We start from the raw sequence: 15,957 nt of genomic DNA on the forward strand, positions 1-15,957 counted from the left end.
AGACTTGTCCACAGCTGTTTGATAGTTACCCAGAGTTTGTTTGTGGGGAGTAGCTCTTGTTAAGTGCTATAGGGCAGCCCTCTACTGGCAGGATTTGAAATGAGCAAATGCTAAGAAAGGGAAAAATGTAGGTTGAATACAAGGAAAAGCTTCCATGGAGCTTTGAAGCCCTGGTGACTTAATCTTTAGTGTATGTTGGAAGGAGTGTTCCTGGATCAGTCACAAGGAATTGGAGTGGGTGAGCTAACTGATCTCTTCCATCTCTGACGTCTGTATGAGGGATCATAACTGTCAAATAACTGCTTTGTGTGACACTGTCAGCTCTGCTGCTGCTCAGCCTTGGTAGCTTTTCTTAGCCTCTTTCTACGTACAGTGAGCACTATTGCCTTGTCTCTCTTTAATTCACCTCCATATTGCTCCTCTGCTTGGAGTCACATCTCTGCTCTTTTGCACCCAACAACCTCACTATCAGTCAGGCTTCTCCCCCAGATTCACCCCTTTTACCTTTGTTTCAACTGCACAAGCCCTGATGCTGTTTTCCCCTAAGCAAAAGACAAGGGAAAGCTTAAAAATCTGCTTTAACAAAAGGAATGAGTGTGAGTAAATACAAGTGGTGACAGGAGGGAAGGAGAGCTGTTACTGACGATACAGCTTTGCCCTCTGGGACAGCTGTTCAAAGCTCCCAGTGTTAAGTGGTAATGCATTTTGCATTAGGCCTCATTTTTGGCAATTTCTGATGCCACATGGCTGCAGAGTCTAATGGGGAGTTAAATAAACCCAAGTGTCTTGGTTCAAGCCAAGCATTTAGCTTGTCACCGCAAGGGGTTAATATGATATGGATAGAAATGGTTAATGATGCTCTTCAAAGAGGGGGTTAGTGAAGCTATTTTTTTTATAGGATTTAGATTATTCCCCATGTGGTGTTACAGAGCCAGCCACACTGGGCTAATGGTCCAGAGCTAGAAAGGGAAACAGACCAATCTAAAAGCACTGTCCAAGCTAAAGGAAATGCAAAAAGTAAGATGTTAGCACTGCTGGTGAGAGAGCGTGCCCCACTTTCTTAACCCCTCTCCATATGTGACCCTATGCAGCTGTAGTTCCCAATGGAAAAGGCTTGACTGTGTTTTCATGAACCAGATTAGTTCTTTATGCAGGTAAGTCTCATTTGCTCACGTGTGGCTGTGAATTGGCAGTTCTTATTTCAATAGAACAGGGTTGAAAATAAACATGGTTTTTTTTTTTTACCAGTCTGGTGTTTGCTCTGGCTTCAGCTTACTGGGTTTGCATACTGAGCACTGTTAATAAGAGACCCCTTTGAGGGGTTATAGATCCCAAACATCAAAGTACAGCTGCTCCTGCATCCACCCGTGAAAGCTACAGCAGAGGTGTCCCAAGGGATCGCCATTTCAAACCTCCTCCCATCTGAGCAACTTTCCTCTAGGAGTCATAGCAATACAGGCCCATGCATTTGCCGGGAAGGGGGGAGAAATGTATCCTATGCAGCACTCACCCTCTCTTAAGTGGCAGAAAACCAAGCATGTCACTGCCTAAGTCTGCTGCAGTTTCCACGGTATGCATCCGATGAAGTGAGCTGTAGCTCACGAAAGCTCATGCTCAAATAAATTGGTTAGTCTCTAAGGTGCCACAAGTACTCCTTTTCTTTTTGCGAATACAGACTAACACGGCTGTTACTCTGAATACTGCCTATATGATGGCCTTGAGTTCTGCCCCATGGGGGTGCAGGAACCAAACAAGTGTCTCAGTTTTTAGTACTGACAAGATTTCTCCTGCCCCTGATTATGGGCGAGTGGAATAGGTGCTGGGAGGTGGTGCCTTCGGCTTTTCAAATACTACTCAAGCCGTGGGAGCAAAGTGTGCTTGTAGCTAGCCATCTGAAAGGGGCGTGTACCTGTGGCCTGATCAGTAATCCTCCACCTCACCAGGGCTGCATAAGCAAAATCTCTCACAGTAAGGAAAATGCTGCTGGCTGCCAGGTGAGGTGCCAGCTTTAACCAGAGCTCTCCCAATGCATTACCAAGAAGGTAGAGAACCATGTGAGGCAGCATAAGTTACACTGTGCCACAAAAGTCAAGCTGCACTGTATCATGGCTACCGCCATATAAATAAGGTTAAACAGGGTGAGGAAAAACCACTACAGTATTCTACCCAAATGGGCCAAACCCTGCAACACTACCCGTGCAAATCATGCAGGACTGTATTGAGCTTTTTCATAAGGGGCTATCACCTTGTGGGCTGAACAGCAAATAAGTTCATTTAAATGATCGCAGCAATGGCAATTCAACTGGGGGAACTTTCCCTGAAAGGGATGCCTGGGTCTAACAATAATTAACCCTTGTGGAGTGACTTTCAGCCAAGGACCTCTAAGCAGGGGGCAGCCATTAAAGAATTGAGTCACCATGCTCTTCTGAGGTAGTATCCCCATTCTAAATGAAGGGCAGAGAGATGGAGTGACTCATGCTAGGACACCCAGCAAGTCAGTAGAGAAGTTGAGGGTAGAAGCCAGGTGTCCTGAGCCTCATCCTCTTGCCAGATCAATCTTCCTTGCTACAATAGGGCAAAATACTATTCCACTTTACTAGTGGTGCAGGAGCAAGGCCATATTTATTTTCATCTGGGGCTGGAGCCTGCTTGTCCCTCCCCCAGAAAGTAACAGGGAGCCTTATGAGAGAAAGGCTTGATTGAGTTCTCCCTGCTTGGGGTGGATGGCATTTTCACTCCATTTCGCCTTTATATTCTATAGGTTTCCTATTTAATTCAATTCAGTGGCCCTTGTAAGGAATAGAGTAAGCAGACTGCAACTAGAAAGCCAATTTTTAAATGACTTTATTTACAATAAACAGTATAATTAAACATTGAATAAAGCTGACACTAAAACAGCAGAAAGCAGGAGTAGTCAAGCAGCTGAAGAAATATGCCTCATTTTAAATACAGGAAAAATACTCAAAACGAGTCACTGTTAAAAATGGCATTTATTTTAAGACAAAAGTGTTCTCTAAATGCCTCATTGCACATTAGAGCTGTTAAATGCAAGATGGATCAATTTTCCATCGTTTATCTCCATTTACCCTAAGCAGGGGAAACCTAATGAGGAGATTTTTCACAATGTAATAATGTGAATTTAACTTTAAGTAGGATCAGTGAAGATAAGAGAGTTTTCTAGCCAAACCAAAATATAAATCTGTGCCTTAGGGTTATTTTGGGACAATTTTTAAGAATGACAAAATTGCATTCCTCTATGGGAAGTTTTTAAAAAAGTAATAAACAAATATGAAGCACTTTTTAAAGGAAAATAATTAGGCTCTCCAGTGACTGATTCTCTTCTAATTCCCGTAAATCAGGAGTAACTCTGTTGGTTTGCTAGTCACACTAACCTAAAACGGGTGGGAAGTCAGGATTCATATTCTCTGACTCATTGTCGTGATTTCCCCTCTTTTTAATGGGGAGGAAATAATAGCTTCACTCAAACCAGGCAGCAGACAGTGCGATTGGTGTGTATCGAGAACAACACCACTCCTAACTTCAAAACTGGTCGTTAGTACCTCCCTAGATGGAAAGCTGTGACTGTAATTTAACCTAAAACTACACGTTTCAGTGACCTGAGTTACAGGCCACAGCAGCCAGCAGGACCCCCAGTGCTTCTACTGAAGCTATGTAATAGGCATTGCCCCTGCTTTCACCCATGCATTTCTAAAGCATTGTTGCCGTTTAATCACAGTGCACGTTAAAGCTTCTGAGATGTTTGAGGATGGTTTGGAAGTGCTGCTGAACAGGACTAGGGCCATCGGCTCATCTTATGCCATGGCAGCTAGGGACAGCATCCCACTGGGGTCAGGCAGAGTGATGTCCTTGATGCCCTCCTCACTGAGTCAATACTAAACCCAAGCATGGAACTAAAGGCACCATTGTTCAGACAAGATGTACAACCACTGTCCCCTGCCCACTCAGATCTTTTAATACAGTGCCACGACTGGTTGCAGAGCTCAGGAGCTGTCTTCCCCGAACTAGACAGTTAACATTGTCCAGCCCCAACCCAGGGCCAGCACAACACAGCTTCCAGAGCAGAGACAACTGTGCATTTAAAAGCTTGGACATTTCTTCTGAGTCCCAAATGGAGAACTTGCTTTGAGCCATGTTTTTATTTTTTTAAAGCTAGGGCACTAGCAGCAAGGTGGCCAGAGACATACAAACAGGATTACAGACTACCCCTTTGCACTGGCATAAATCCAGCATCACTTCAGTGGAGTTACTCCAGTTTTACATGGTGACCCAGAGCAGTGTCCATCACTAGGCCTATGAGTGAATGAAGCCCGAGAGTCATCAGTACTTCAAACAGGTGAACCCCGTAGCTGTAATTCACCCTGGTGCAGCTCCATCCTGAGAGCAATGGTGGAATCCTCAGTATAGACAAGATTCTGGTGTGATTACCCATGTCACGCCATCTACATTATGGTTTCCCTCTGCAGGGGCCGCACAAGGGATGAACTATAACTATGGATTCAGAGTAGCAGCCGTGTTAGGCTGCATTCGCAAAAAGAACAGGAGTACTTGTGGCACCTTAGAGACTAACAAATTTATTTATTTGTTAGTCTCTAAGGTGCCACAAGTACTCCTGTTCTTATAACTATGGAGTTTGCTAGTATAGACAAGGCCTCAGACTCCAGTACCAATCAGTTGGTTCCCCCTAAGATTGCATACATACGTTTTCCTTGGAGCATGAACATTAAAATAATTATTTCCCCTTGATTAAGAGGAAGCGATGGGCTAGATGAGTATCATTATTATTACTCAGCACTTTTGTGAGGCTTGCTTCAGCTCTAAAGTGCTTTACGAACATTGTTAACTAATTAAAGGATGAAGCTGTGACATCTCTACCTGGGTTGGTGGCAAGTCTAGGAATTTGTGGGGTTTTACAAGTGTCCATTTCTAGGCAGCCCCAGCTATTTTTAAAGGTGACCTAAGGGGAAAACATAGGTTTGAGCACTTCTTTACCTGAAAGGTGTTCTCTGTGTGTGTGTGTATGTGGGGGGAGGGGGTGTTTAAATCCTTTAAGAAGGTTATATATCTCCTTGCTTTTTATCTTAAATATCTTAAATATCAGGCATGTCAAACTTTTTTCCTTGGTGGATTCAGATCTGTGGATTGGGAGCTCTCTGAGCCCTTAATTAAAGGAGAAGTAGAAGTGTGGGCGTGTGAGATTAATTTTAAGAAAAGAGCTTTTCTTCCAATTTGTTTCTTATGAGGAGTTAAACAGTCTCATTAGAAATAATTTCCCCCTCTTAATCTAGTTACATCTGCATTGTTTCTTACATAATCTCATAAATTCTCCAGTCTTCCATAGAGTTGCTCAGGAGAAACAGGCCAGACAAGACCTGAATTTATAGCGTAAACAATGAGCAGCCAAATAAATATAAAAGGAATCCAAACCAGCAATCTTTCAGGTCTTCCCTTTACATCATAAAGAAGCAAGAAGGGGCAAAAACCCACTGTTTTCTGCCTTTTTCAGGTCCTCCTTTAAAATCACAGTGGAAACCAAGGGCACATTAAAACTTGACAGTCAACTTCTTAATAAGTCCTACAGCATTTTCTGGTAATGGTCCAAACCATTTCACCTCATCCCCCTCTTAGTACGGTGTTTGGGGCCATGCCAGAAGAATATGATGGTGCTTTTTATTTTATAGAATAGAGGGAAACCAGCAGAGCAGATAGATTTTTCGTAAGTGACCAGAAAGCAAAATTAATTTTTTTTTTACTTACATCCCTAGAATTTGTTCCTCTATTTATTCCATTACGTTCTCACACTTCGATCACTTGCAAACAAGTTAAAAAAAAAATCCAACACCCACCTAGTTTAAACTAGTTCCTGAATTCAAAAAAACATGCAGGCAGCAGAGAGAGAAATTATGTCTTCTATGAGGAAAAAACAGCCAGCAACCACGTGGGCTCTGCTGCGAAACAGCTGCCTCTCACCCTAGGATCTGGATTTTAATTTTTTAATTATCAGAACTGTGGCAAAGTGGGGTGGGATGGGGTGGGGGGGAAGAGTGTTTCCTGGTAAAAGAAAACAGTAAAATGTGCAAATATACATTATTTGCACATAAGTAATTATATTACATAAATTATTGATTGGGGTAGTGTGCGATTTTTATTTGGATTTGGATTTGGATTTTATCCAAACAACCCCAGTGAAAATACCCCTAGCCACTTCTGTTCACTAATTAGTTCAAGGATTGGGACATTAAATCCATGATGTCTTTGTTGACCCTGATAATCTCCCCTCTGAAGCTGGGCCACTCCTCTGAAGGTTTCAGCAATGAAAACTGGGCTTTCTAGCACAGATCTGTTATTGTCAGGAGCCTCCATTGACGCAAAAAGACCCACTGGGAGAGGGCTGCAGCACCATTTCGTTGGCACCTTATGCCTAATGATCATTAGGGCCTCCAATCCTGCTGCTATATTTGCTCCGGTGTAGTGGTCTGCCTGCACAAATCCAATTAGAGCATTGGGGCTTCTGCTCACAAATCTTAATCTGTTGCTGTGGCGTGAAGGGGTAAGAAGCTGTATTGACTCTTAGGGAGGGAACTGTTTCTTGGTGTTACTGCCGGATCTGTCGGTGGGATTCAATACCAATTCATCAGCATATGTTGCGATGACTGAATACTTGAATGGTTTCTGTAGAATAGCACCTACTTAGCTGGAATCAAAGTATATTCTTAGTGTCTTTATATCCCAGAGCTTGGCCAAACAGTTTCTGGGACCTATGCCAGGGATCTGTTGGTCTTTTGCATTTATACACTTCCTCTGGGCAGCAGTCTTCATAATCATGTCTCGCGTTAGAGATCCTAAGATGCATTTCTAGCTGCCAACTAGGTCTGGAGGCATTTTGGTGTTAGCACCACACAGTATCGTGCATATGCAGTGCCATGTTGCAGTCATGAAATGCCAAACAAAATGAAATATGTTTTTTAAAGATGGCTGATTGGCCAGGAAACGAGACTGCTCTGAACTGGGTAGGTTGGCACATATAATGGGTGTGGGCCCCTGTAGTCACTGGTTTCTGGTTGCCTGCCACCGGTCTCCCGCTTTGGTCAGTAGCACAGCTGGGGCTGGAATGCAAGAATCCTGGAAACCCCCCGCCCCAACACACTAATCATTAGACTACACTGCCTTCTGGGGCAGGTGTCCAACAGGACTGGAAAGAGACCAGTGCAGAGAGACAAGTCAGCAAGGAACTGCACTGTGTGTGCACACATCACCATGAGATGGTTATTTACAGCTGTGTTAAAAGATAAGCCCAGCCCCGCACTACTGGTATCTTATCTCAGATCCTTAAAACGGGCCTGGGCAAGGAACTGCTGCTCACAGCTGGTTTTAATTACCAAGTTCGCTGAGCTCCCATGGGTGTTTTGCACACAGGACACTGAACTCAGCGAGCAATGGGGTGCCCTACAGGAACTGTTCACACCTGAGTAGCTCAAGACAGAACTAGGAAAGGACATGAGCTGAATGGTATTTATATTTCTCACCCCCCTCCTACGACCCCACAGAACGCACTCCTACACTACAGCATAGGAATTGAGGCAGCGTTTGGAAATTCCTTTGGTCACTAGGCTTTGGCCATGCCAGAGGAAATGGAGGGTTGGGGAAAGCGCGCACTGATGTCACACATGCAGGTACCAGACACAGACCCTTCCAGACAGCAGTGGCAACTGACCACAGCATCTAAAAGGCAAGAGTAGCTTTCATCTGGAGATTGAATGGGAAGCCCCTAATCCAGCCACCGTATCAGCTCCCACCTGACACCTGTTAATCAGGCAGAGCCACCAACTATCACAGAACTTTTTGGGTACCCTCTTCTTTATCATCTGTGTCCACCCCCTCTCTTCTCCCATTGAGATCTTCCTTAGCCTTATGAAGCAGAAGGAGAAAGGGAAAAATCCTTCTCTAACCTCTCTGGCTTGTTGACTACTAAACCTAGGGCCAGGTTCTGGATTGGGACCCCAAGTTCCAGAAACATTGGGATTTTACCAGGCAACATGTTCTTGCTGGGATTTGAGTTGCCACTGGTCCAGACAGATGAGTTCTAGGTACAATAGCAGCAGCATATAGTAAGAGCAGAGATAAGAGGATTAGCACTGTATTAATAGCCATCATAGATTGACGATAATCATCATCATTCCTTCTATAGCACTTTCCATCCACGGCCTGCAAATCTCCAGCCTGACAAGTGTAGCTTCACAACATCCTGGGGAAACAGGTAGGACATCAACACTCCTGCAGATCCCTCGAGACCCATTTCTGCCACATTGCCCACAGATCAGCCAGTTGAGGTACACATTTGGGAGTGGTGGTCTTTATTCTGCCTGCATTTTTTTATCCATCTCCCCCACCCTCACGGATGTGGCTTGGTTTCTTAGATTGTGAGCTTATTGGGGGCAGGGAGCTGTGTATTGACAGCACCTAGCACGTGGTGGGTGGTACTGCAATGCACAGAATACATTTACCTTAATAGATGGGGAAACTGAGGCCGAGAGATTAAGGTCCACATTTTCAAAAAGTGGCCTTTAATTTTGGGTGTGTCTGTTTTTTAGGAGCCCCATTTTAGACACCCAGGGTTGGATGTTCAGAGGCGCTCAGCACTCAAACACCAACGCAGGTCATTAAGCACTGCAGGCCCACTGGAATCCCGCCCTAGCAGCCCCACAATCCAGGCTCTCAGCATTCGAGGCTGCTTTTGACAATTTGGGCCTAGGTGATTTCAGATTCATAGATTCTAAGGCCAGAAGGGACCATCAGATCATCTAGTCTGACCTCCTGGATAGCACCGGCCATTACATTTCACCCAGTTACCCCTGTACTGAATTTAGTAACTTCCGCTTGGCTAAAGCAAATCTTCCCGTCAGGTAGCCAGTCTTGATTTGAAGAGAATCCACCACATTCCTTGGTAGTTTGTTCCAATGACTAATCCCCTTCACTGGTACAAATTTGCGCCTTTTGTTTAATTTGAATTGGTCTGGCTTCAGCTTCCAGCCATCAGTTCTTGTGTTACCTTTCTCCACTAGATTAAAGAGCTGTTTCTCCTAGGAAGTTAGTCAGATACTGTAATCCACCAAGGCTGCATAGGAAACCTGCAGCAGAGCCAGGAACCCAGGCCTGTGCCTTTAACTACAAGGCCATCCTTCCTCAGTGTTAGGTGAAGCTGCATATGGAAATTCTTAGGTGCTCAGCCATCAGACTGCTTCACCCTTCTAGAAGGGAGCCCTAATTTGCATTGGGCATTCTACCCATCTGGGCTCTGTAACTTCAGTTCAAACTAAAATCCATTCAGCTCCATTGACGCATGGAAATTGTAGGGACTTCTTTGGTTCCTTGAGCTGAAAACTTGGCAAGATCTCTAGTGCTAGATGAAACTTGGAGGCTAAGCAAGGAAAAGGCCCTGTGGAGAACTAAAAAGGCTAGTCTTCTGCCTTCATCGCTGAGGCTAGGGAGGCTGTGGAAGTGGTTTTGATGGTTAGGCAAGGAAGGGCTAGAAATCCCAGAGGTATTCCACATGCAGTGGGGATAAGGCTAGTGTCTCTATCTAATACCAACTTTAGGCTCCACAGGGGAGTTCAGAAATTGACCCTTGGTCTAATGTTCTGGGTTGGGCTAACAAAGAATCCTACCAGGCTCTTAGCTGGGATTCCTTGGTCTTCACACAGAACATGACCCAAACTTTACCCCATGAGCTTTTGACAGGACTCAGACATGTGGCTTTTTGCATAGTTGCCTGAATACCTTCTGCAGTTCTGGACAGGGCAGCCCCTGTGTGAGGACTGGCGAGCATTCTGTATGGACGGCCTTGCACTAGAAGCACCGTTCTTGTCCTGCAGCTGTGCCTCTTTAGGTTTCCTGTACAACCAGGAGCAGTATAGGAAGTGGAGGGTAGGGCATGAATAAGGAGGCATGGGAAGTCCTTGGTTTAAGGAGCTGACAGGGCAGCAGCCATGTATATACTGAGACAGGGTTCCCATTGAAGAACTTCTTGGCTCTGCCCACAGAGAGGACAGTACGTGTGGCACCAGGCATCTGAATGGCACTGGCTCTGTACTGTGGTGTCTCTCTTAGCTGCCCCACATTCTAAAGCTTGCCCCAGTGATTGAATGTAGGGGAATAGATCCAAAGGGAATTCACTTCTGTCAGCTCTTCCCCCTGCACAGTCTGAGGCTCGTACTTATTTCAGCAGGGTGCCTCTGTCTTGTAATGTGCCATGTACTGTTGTAGCATGAATACATACGCTGCAGTCCCTGGTGAGGTAGGGAACTAGCATCCCAATAAGGCTCACACCACCTGGACACAGTGAATACTGTGAGTGTTGGACTGGCTCTCTCATCAGATCCATGATTTCGATATACCTCTCCTGGCACAAAGCAACTCGTCCTACGAGAGTGTGGTATCATATCACCTGAGTCCAGATGGCCAGAGCCCCTATAGTTTGGAAGACTTCTAGCGTCCTGGATGGAGCTGCCATTTCTGCTCCAGATTTCATTAGCCAGTCTCCTACACGGGCTATCACAGATCCCTTCTTGTCTGAGGGTGCCTTTGTTCATCACACTCAGCTTGGGGGAGCTGCAAGGTGTCGATATTAGGATGACCATTGGTGCACAGAACCGGACATGCAGTTCCCCATCTGTGACTGGTAAAAATCCTGCATGGGGAGGGGATATGGAGGTTTGGATCTCAAGTCAAATGTGGTGAAGAAATCTCCTTGAACAGCTTCTGGCTGTGGTCACAGGGAATTGAGTGTATTTCCTCGGGGAGTGACACTAATGGCTGGGGCATTCCTGGTCTGTATTGAAAGTTCTGGTCTTTCCCCCTCTGGGAGAAGAGGGACACATTCTCTAACTGGCTTAGACCCCTTTGGGCTCAAGCTGAGAGCTTCGCAGACTTGCCTTCGGTTCACATCGCCCATTTTCCTGGTGACTGCCTGAGGGGCAGGGCAGGAACCCTTCTTCTCTCTAGTGGTGGCAACTACAACACCCCCTGTGGGCTTTTGGTAGAGCCAAGCCTCCCACTGGAGCTGGACCAGGCTGTTCTGTGGGGCAGAATGAACTAGTCCTTCGGAGCTTAGAGGGCCAATTTCCAGAAGTGCTGAGCGCTCCTGCAGCTCCTATGGACTAGTGGGAACAATGAATGCTCAGTACCTCTGAAAACTAGACCTGCCCCATCCACCTCCAACCGCAAGAGAGGGAAAATCCACATAATAGCACATTCATAGCACAGTCATCAGAAAGCAGTACAACGTTAGCTGTCATCTCGATTTCTTTGTTTTTATCTCTTGCAAATTCAGTCAACAAAGCTATACATTTTCCACACCACCAGCATAATTTTAGAAAAAGGGAAAAAAATAATAAATCAAATAAAAAGCGGTGATATTAAGAGCGATCGCAGCTAAAGGAAGAAAACAAATTTACATAAGAGATCAGAGCTATGTACAGTGACAGGTTTGAGGGGGAAAAAATAAGCTATCTCCCATCAGAGAGTTGAATTTTCATTATTTTTATTATTATTTTAAATAGTTTAAGCTACCTCAGCTGTTAAGCACAATCAAAGCAGAAAAAACCAACTGCTTAATTTTATTTAATATTTAATCAGAAAATTTTTATCTACAATTGACAGAACCCTCCCGCCTCCTCCCCATCCTTCCCCCTAAAAATTATTGCAGCTTTTCCCCCCAAACTGTTCTTTTTTTTTGTCTTTTTATTATTGTTTTCCCCCAATGTAATATACACATTGTGGCCTCTCTCGCTAGGAGGCTTTAAACACCAGCATAAAACATGGGGAAAATGGTGGGTCAAAATACTCTCTGTTTTTCTTTAAAACTGACAAACTCACGATTGCTAGAAAAAGCTGATTGTACGCACAAGCGGACTGGGGCAGAAGGGAGAAAAGGTGTTTGGGTTTTTTAAGCATGAATAAAAACAGCCTTTCTGATAGAAGTCTGGTGTCAATTCCCCACCTTCCCACTGGGCTGAGACACGAATCAGTGACAGATCCAGCTGAAACTGAGATGATCGTCCTCCTTCCGAAGCAGTCTCTTTCAACTCGCTTCTTCCTCCATCCCCTTCCCCACTTCCCCGAGAAACCTTCGTCTGGAGTAAGATGCCAGCAACTGATTACAAAAATAAGAATCATCTGTAATTTTGGCTCAAGAAACCGACTGTCCTGCCTTGTCGCTTTGCCAACATCCAACGCCTTTTACAAAAACAAACAAACAAACAAAAACCACCCGAAGGACAAAAAGAAAATAACAACCCCAAAACAAAAAAAACTTTTGCTCCAAACACTACGAGCTGAAGAATGGCTGCAGTTTGAGATATCAAAAATCTCAGAAAAATATATAATATATATATATTTATATATCTCTGTATGTCTTATTATTTAAATTTCACATTCCTTTAAAAGCAGTTATTCAGTCAGTAGCTGCTGAAGGAGGCTCTTCTGCTGGGCCTGAGGGGTCTGAGGACCTGTCGTGCTTTTCTGCGAGCCCACTGGACCAGGCTGGTTCAGGTAAGGGTCTCCGCCTACCAGATTCACTGTACACTGCACGTCAGCAAACACCTGAACCTGTTGTACCTGCTGGGACACAAAAGACAAGAGAGATTTTTAGAGGGAAAAAGGAACAGGCCCCTTGGCTTATGGACTGGGTACTACGTGAAGTGGAAACTCACTAGAGAATTCCTCTAGTCTGTAGTCACCACAGAGAAGAACTCTTCTGTCTTCTTTTCCTATAAAAAGAAAACTACTGCACTCATTTGGATCAGAGCTCTGAAAGATTCACATGTTTTTAATTAAAAAAAAAAAAATTAAAATTGGCATTCCCATGTCTCCAGCTGCCGGCCAGCCATCACTCTGTGCTGAGAGCCACCTTGTCCGTGACACCTGCTCTGAGGGGAGCACAGTATTAAAGGCTGGAAACCAATCTCTCTCCTGTTTTAATACTGCTGAACCCCTTCAATTGCAGCGAAATAGACCAGAGGCACAAGGTAGAATGCTTATGCTATGCTGCTGCATAGGGTACACCATGGCATCCCACTCGCTGCAAGGGAATATCAAAGGGACAATACCAAGGTAGAGTTAGGTCTAAAACTGAAGTGTCACAGAATCTAAAGGTAGAACACATTTTCTTTCTTTATTTATTCCAGTAAAAATAGGATTTGTTTTGTTTGAGTTTTAACATTTCCCTACAGTCTTTGCAAATCAAACACTGCAGTATCCTGCTAATGCATAAGAGCCACAAAGTGAAACGGACCAGGAAATTATAAGTGTGAAATTGATGAGTTGATTTTCATTGTCCAAACTGAGCAAAATGAAAAAATAAAAACCAAGCAGCATCGGTGGTGACAGGTACAATTGATTTGTAATACTTAATAGGTTATTAATAACACACAAGGAGGCACATCACTTTTATTTTGTTTTAAGTATGTCTTTACTACCCATTTTGAACACGGTAACCAGCCCAGGGGCAAAAATCTACTCACCCACCCTCTTTAAGGATAATGCTACTGAGAAATGTATACTGTTTGATGCTCTTTTATAAGCCCATCAAAAGCCCAAAATTCCTTGCCCTAGGCAAGCAGAGGACTGAACACAAGAGCGGCACAGGAGGTGCAGTTAGAGTTCACCAGCAAACGGGGGAACAAAGAGAACTTCATATTGAAGCAGAACATGTCATCTCTAAACAGACTGGTAGAATGCTGGCTCCTTCCAGACTGCTGGCCAGGTGCATGCTCTGGCTGAAACTGGCCAGAGTGCAAGGCAGAGTGGCAATACTTGGCCCAAGATACTCAAAAGTTGCTAGTTATTTTGGGTTTTCAACTTGAGACACCTTAAAAGGGCCTGATTTGCAGAAAGTGCTGAGCCCCTTTCTCTGAACAGAATGAATGGGTCAACTGCAATCGAGCTCAGACAACTCCCAATGCGGCACTAAGTGCACACTGGTATATTATGAAGGGGCTCATGATCAGCGCATTGGGTCATGGAGACGAGGATTCTGACTGCCAATGTTCCCATTAACATCATTCTACGAGCAAGCCCTGCCCTTCAAAAACAGAAACGTCTCTCGTTTGTCATTGTACCTGGGGCCAGCCTCGGAGCCGATAAGGATTTTAGCGACTCCCATCTCTCCGATGTCCAATTACTTTTCTAGCTCAGCTCACTGCGCTCCCCACACTGCTGGGGACACTTACCCTTCCTGCCAGAGCAACGAGCTTTGATCCATGCCGGCTTAAATCAGAGTAGGAGAATAAAGCAAGATTTCTGAGGCAGGTCGTTGTCATCGAATGCAGATTCCAGCTCTACACTACACAGAAAATAGAAGGCCCTACTGGGCTGAGCCCTGCAATTTATTCTCTGCCACTACAGAAACCATCCCGGAAGCCAAAGCCGCTGATACAAGTGCAAGAAGTTTACAGTTACTGAGGTGACCAACCCACAGGCCAAACATCTCTTTGTACCTCAGATGGGTCTGTGCTTAGCAGTTTCTTACTGACCTGCGCCCCGTCTGCTTCTGTTTTCAAACGGTCAGTGGAGGAAAGCTGGTTGCAGTAAAGGCCGGCGGGTCTCAGTGCTGGGTCATTTACCTGTCAAAGCAAGGTCAAGGCTCAGTGATGGTTCACCTGCTTTTCAGAGGATTCTCTATCCTCTCCCCAGTGCCCCATCCTCCAGTGTCAACTCTGCAGAAAGTGAGGGATCCCAGGAGAGCTACAGCATCGGGTTGTGTATGTGGCGCCTACATGCTGGCATGCTCTCCGTGACACGCTGGCGTGGCCTCAGGGAAGCAGCTGAGTGGGACACTGTTGGACTAAGCCTGTTTATTACAGCGTTCTCTTGCTTTTCCTCACAAAAGGCGAACAACAGAACTTCTGAGCCAAGGAGAGATTTAGAAATGCTGGGCTCCTTTTCCCCAGCACTTCCCCCCTGACCTTTTCCCACCACCTCCCCCCACGCTACAGCATCTGCCATTTTAACCTTCTAGGGGTGCAGGAAGCACAGTTCATTCTGCTCTCCCAGCTTTAAGCATGCTGTGGATACAGTGGTGAGAGAAGCGTGGATCCCAGGGCAGGGCTGCAGACCTGGTTCTGGTGCTGGCCGAGTGTGAGCAGCACTCCTGACTCTGTAGGCAGTGTTGGGAGCAGCTCACTCCCTGCTGCAAGTTTCCATTTAGTGTTTTAATTAGAGCAATACAACCAAGCGGCTGGCTGGGACCCCCTGAGCTCCTTCCATCAAGCCCAGCCTCTCAGAGCCCCAGCTGTACGAGATGGCTCACTCCATTTGCTGAAGCAGAATGAAGCCATGGAGGGGCTGCAATCCTTGTTTGCTTCACTGACCATACTCTGGACTAAGATTATCCAAGTGAGTTCCCTCGGAGGAGAGCTCCCTTGTGCCCCCCACTTGGGCTGCCGGTGGTTCCCTACAGCATCATCTCTCTGAGGAGCGTGAAGCTCCAGTGAACGGACCAGAGGGGCAGAACAAATGGCTCAGCCTTCACATTGCTTCCAGACTGAAGCGTCAGATGACACCAGGGACTAATCCTGTGTTAGCCAGGACATGATGACCTAAATCTGGCCTCTGAAGCAGGGCCTGAGTCAGTGTGTCTTCAAACCAGTCTCCCTCAGTTCCCAGCTCGCTCTACAGCAAATGCACAATGAGGGCTGGTTTCCAAACCGTTTACTGCAGCCATAACGAGCAGTTCAGAAAGCCCCCGTGACTGAATCCCTTCAGAACAGGCTGGGAGAGGTCAGCTGTTGGAGGCATGGCTCAGAGAAGCTTTAAGTGCAGACAGACAAACGCTCACAGATGAAACTAATTAAAAGGGATGCTGCCAAGAGCAATATAGCACAGATCCCTCTCATCACGCAACGGATCCCAAAGGTGCTTTACCACATTCTTGAGTCACAA

At 45.4% G+C, this 15,957-nt stretch overlaps 1 protein-coding gene across 12 annotated transcripts in view; it reads right to left on the reverse strand.

Moving 5' to 3' along the window:
- Nucleotides 1-2,827: 2,827 nt before the first annotated feature.
- Nucleotides 2,828-15,957, reverse strand: part of NCOA1 (nuclear receptor coactivator 1) — a 361,163-nt gene continuing 348,033 nt past the window's right edge. For 7 of the 12 annotated variants that reach the window (XM_075126310.1, XM_075126305.1, XM_075126307.1 and 4 more), the window contains 2 exons: nucleotides 14,550-14,639; nucleotides 2,828-12,636 (listed from right to left, as the gene is read on the reverse strand). In XM_075126310.1, the coding sequence (XP_074982411.1) occupies nucleotides 12,466-12,636; nucleotides 14,550-14,639 (261 nt within the window). In that variant the 3' untranslated portion in view covers nucleotides 2,828-12,465. Of the gene's footprint in view, nucleotides 12,637-12,728; nucleotides 12,786-14,549; nucleotides 14,640-15,957 lie in introns of all 12 variants that reach the window. The other 5 variants (XM_075126313.1, XM_075126315.1, XM_075126309.1 and 2 more) reach the window with 3 other exon arrangements.

This window comes from Caretta caretta, chromosome 3 (assembly GCF_965140235.1).
Source record: "Caretta caretta isolate rCarCar2 chromosome 3, rCarCar1.hap1, whole genome shotgun sequence".
NCBI lineage: Eukaryota > Metazoa > Chordata > Testudines > Cheloniidae > Caretta > Caretta caretta.